At 36.1% G+C, this 3,311-nt stretch overlaps 1 protein-coding gene across 2 annotated transcripts in view; it reads left to right on the forward strand.

The window, feature by feature from the left end:
* Positions 1–3,311, forward strand: part of DMXL1 (Dmx-like 1) — a 159,549-nt gene that overhangs the window by 21,505 nt on the left and 134,733 nt on the right. For both annotated transcript variants that reach the window (XM_012659552.1, XM_012659553.1), the window contains exon 4: positions 2,806–2,884. In XM_012659552.1, coding sequence (XP_012515006.1) covers positions 2,806–2,884 — 79 coding nt within the window. The remainder of the gene's footprint in view (positions 1–2,805; positions 2,885–3,311) is intronic.

The raw sequence follows: 3,311 nt of genomic DNA on the forward strand, positions 1-3,311 counted from the left end.
TTTACTTTATTTCCTTCTGACACCTTTTTTTTTTATTTCAGCATATTATGGGGGTACAGATGTTTAGGTTACATATGTTGCCCTTGCCCCCCCTTCCCCTCTAAGTCCGACTTTCAAATATGTCCATCCTTCAGGTGGTGCGCATTGCACCTTTGTGTATGCATATACCCGTCCCCTCCTCCCTCCTCCCCCCTCCCCCCTGCCCAACATCCAATAGATGTTATTCTTAGATGTGCACTTACGTGTTGATCAGTTAATACCAATTTGATGTGACACTTTATTTTATAATAACTATTTGAACAGTCAATAACCTAAAGTTTGGCAGTCACTTTATTGCTAGTATCAAACACCATTGTCCAGCCATATGTGGCATTTTATTCTTTGTTTTTATGGTCTACCTTCATACAGTTTTTCTGCCTTTTCTTTTCATATGTATATTGTTCTTAAAGTTATTTAATACATATTTTACTTGCAGAATGTTAACATACTTTCAGGACTTACTTTCTTGCATTTATTAGATCATGTAATACAACTATTAATAGGTTAATGAATGTTTTTCTTTATAAGGAAGCTATATTCAGAAATAGTTTTGAAAACGAATTAACCAGTAGATCATAAATATTGGGACTATGTAGTAGATTTCGTAGGTGCTTTAGTGATCTTAAATATAACAGATGGATCACATTATTTTCCCCATTTCTGCTGAAGACTAAACTAGTGATTAAAACCATACAAAAAAGAAGCGGCATAATATAGTTGAAAGAGCAATGTATTGGGGGTCATAGGCCTTGTTTCTCTTTTGGCTGCCTTCTAGCTATTTGATCCTAAGTAAGTCAGCCTTGTGTGGTTCTTTGCTCAACTCTGATATTGATTAATAACTATTGATACTTTTTTTTGAGAGAAGGCCTCACTCTGTCGGTCTGACTGGAGTACAGTGGCACACCCATAGCTCACTGAAACCTTGAATTCCTGGCCTCAAGTGATCCTCCTGCCTTGGCCTCCCATAATGCTGGGATTACAGGCCTGAGCCACCACGCCCAGCCTCATATCTATTCATTCTTGATTTGGGTGTCTTATAAGGATGACATGAAGTAAAAGACTGTGTAGAAATGTATTAATTATAGAGAATTAAACAGTGTTTAATAGTAGACATATCTTTATATATCTTTTGATAGTTGTCATGTTACAGATTACATATGACCTAGTTTGGGCAGCTATTATTTCTTTTTTTGTACAAATAAGACAGTAGACTAGGCTCAAAGAAAATAAGCAACTTGACTAATGAAACAGCTACTAAGCCACAGAACTAAGAGTAAAACCAGCTGTATTGATTCCTAGGTGTGAGCACTTTTTCCCTACTTTGCGTTAAAAATATTTTCTCATTGTTAATTGATATCCATTTTTAAATTTCATGAAAGGAATGTCCACAATTCTCCGATTTCTATTTGTGCTTATAGATTACCTCGCGAAGCCAATATTAGAGGCTCTTAAAGCCTTATGAATTAGTAATTGGCAGTCCTAAAGTAAATTTTAAAGGTGGTCCTCCCACCCAGAGCAATATATTTCAATACTCAATAAATATTTGTTTAATGAAATAAGTGACTTAAAAAATCAGTATGTTGTCCGGGCGCAGTGGCTCACGCCTATAATCCTAGCTCTCTGGGAGGCCGAGGCGGACGGATTGTTTGAGCTTAGGAGTTCAAAACCAGCCTGAGCAAGAGTGAGACCCCGTCTCTACTAAAAATAGAAAGAAATTAATTGGACAACTAAAAAAAATACATAGAAAAAATTAGCCGGGCATGGTGGCGCATGCCTGTAGTCCCAGCTACTCGGGAGGCTGAGGCAGTAGGATCACTTGAGCCCAGGAGTTTGAGGTTGCTGTGAGCTAGGATGACGCCACGGCACTCTAGCCTGGGCAACACAGTGAGACTCTGTCTCAAAAAAAAAAAAAAAGTAAATCTGGGTTGCATTTATGTATGTATGTGTGTTCTGGGTCACAGTGCAACATACATTTCCTAATGATGTGCAGACCAAAACATTTGAAAGATACTGCTTTAAGAAATGGAAAGGACTTAAATTATATAATACTATGGAGGTGTTACATCTTTTATTCTGAATTTTCCTACATAGCATGATAATCTCAGATAAGGATGAAACATTAAAAGATACGAATCCTTGCAGGGTTCAGTGGCTCATGCCTATAATCCCATCACTTTGGGTGGCCTAGGTGGGAGAATCACTGGAGGCCAGGAGTTTGAGATCAGCCTGGGCAACATAGCAAGATGCTGTCCCTATAAAAAATTAGCCAGGTGGTGCTTGCCTGGGGTCCTAGCTATTTGGGAGGCTGAGACAGGAGGATTACTTGAGCCCAGGAGTTTGAGATTACAGTGAGCTAGGATAGGGCCACTGCATTCTAGTCTGGGTGAGAAAGTGAGACTCTGTCTCTTAAAAAAAAAAAGGAAATCTGGAAACCTAAAATAGCTGAGCCACAGACACACATTTAAAATTAAACTTTTCACTGTAACTATAATCAAGTAATAATTAAATCAGAGTTTAATAAGACTGTTATCCAAGATGGCATATGATTATTTATAATAAAGATAGACTTTTGAACCTCCAGTAATGTACTCTTTGACTAATATCCTCCATCGTATATTCCCTATTTGTCTTGACTGAATTGATACGTTTTGTTTTCCTTAAAAATGACTGCATGTATTATTATAAGAATAATAAAAATGAACATATACATTTGACAGAGAAAAGATGTCAATCATAATTGGCTAAATGACTTTTTTTTAATTTTAGGAATTATATAGTCAATGGCAGAAAAGTGGTCAATTTTTTCTGGAATCAATAGCACACAATATAACTTGGGATCCCACAGGTAAGAAAATAAAAGCAGTATTAACTGAAATGAAATAACACTTGTCTAGGCTATTGCTTTTGTTATTCTCATGTATTTCAGTTCTGCTCCTTGTGAGGTTTGTGGAGAATATAAAAGTAAGTAACACAGACTATGCCCTTTTAGAGTTTATACTGAAATGAAAACAAATATACACTGTAATAGATGATAAAATATGGTACATGCCATAATGTAAATTTTTTAAAAATATAAATTGTTTTGGAAAGAGACATTAATTCTCTCTGGAGAATCAAGGTTTCATTGAAGAGGTGCCTTTTGACTTGAGATTAGATAGTTTTTAACAATGAGAGTGGGGTTGATGGGGCAGAAAAAAGTGAATTATAAGAAGAGATGATTAATTAGTTACCTATTTCTGCATTAAAAAAAAAAAATCTGATGTGCTCATTTT

Source organism: Propithecus coquereli, unplaced genomic scaffold (genome assembly GCF_000956105.1).
Source record: "Propithecus coquereli isolate 6110/MARCELLA unplaced genomic scaffold, Pcoq_1.0 Scaffold62, whole genome shotgun sequence".
Lineage (NCBI taxonomy): Eukaryota > Metazoa > Chordata > Mammalia > Primates > Indriidae > Propithecus > Propithecus coquereli.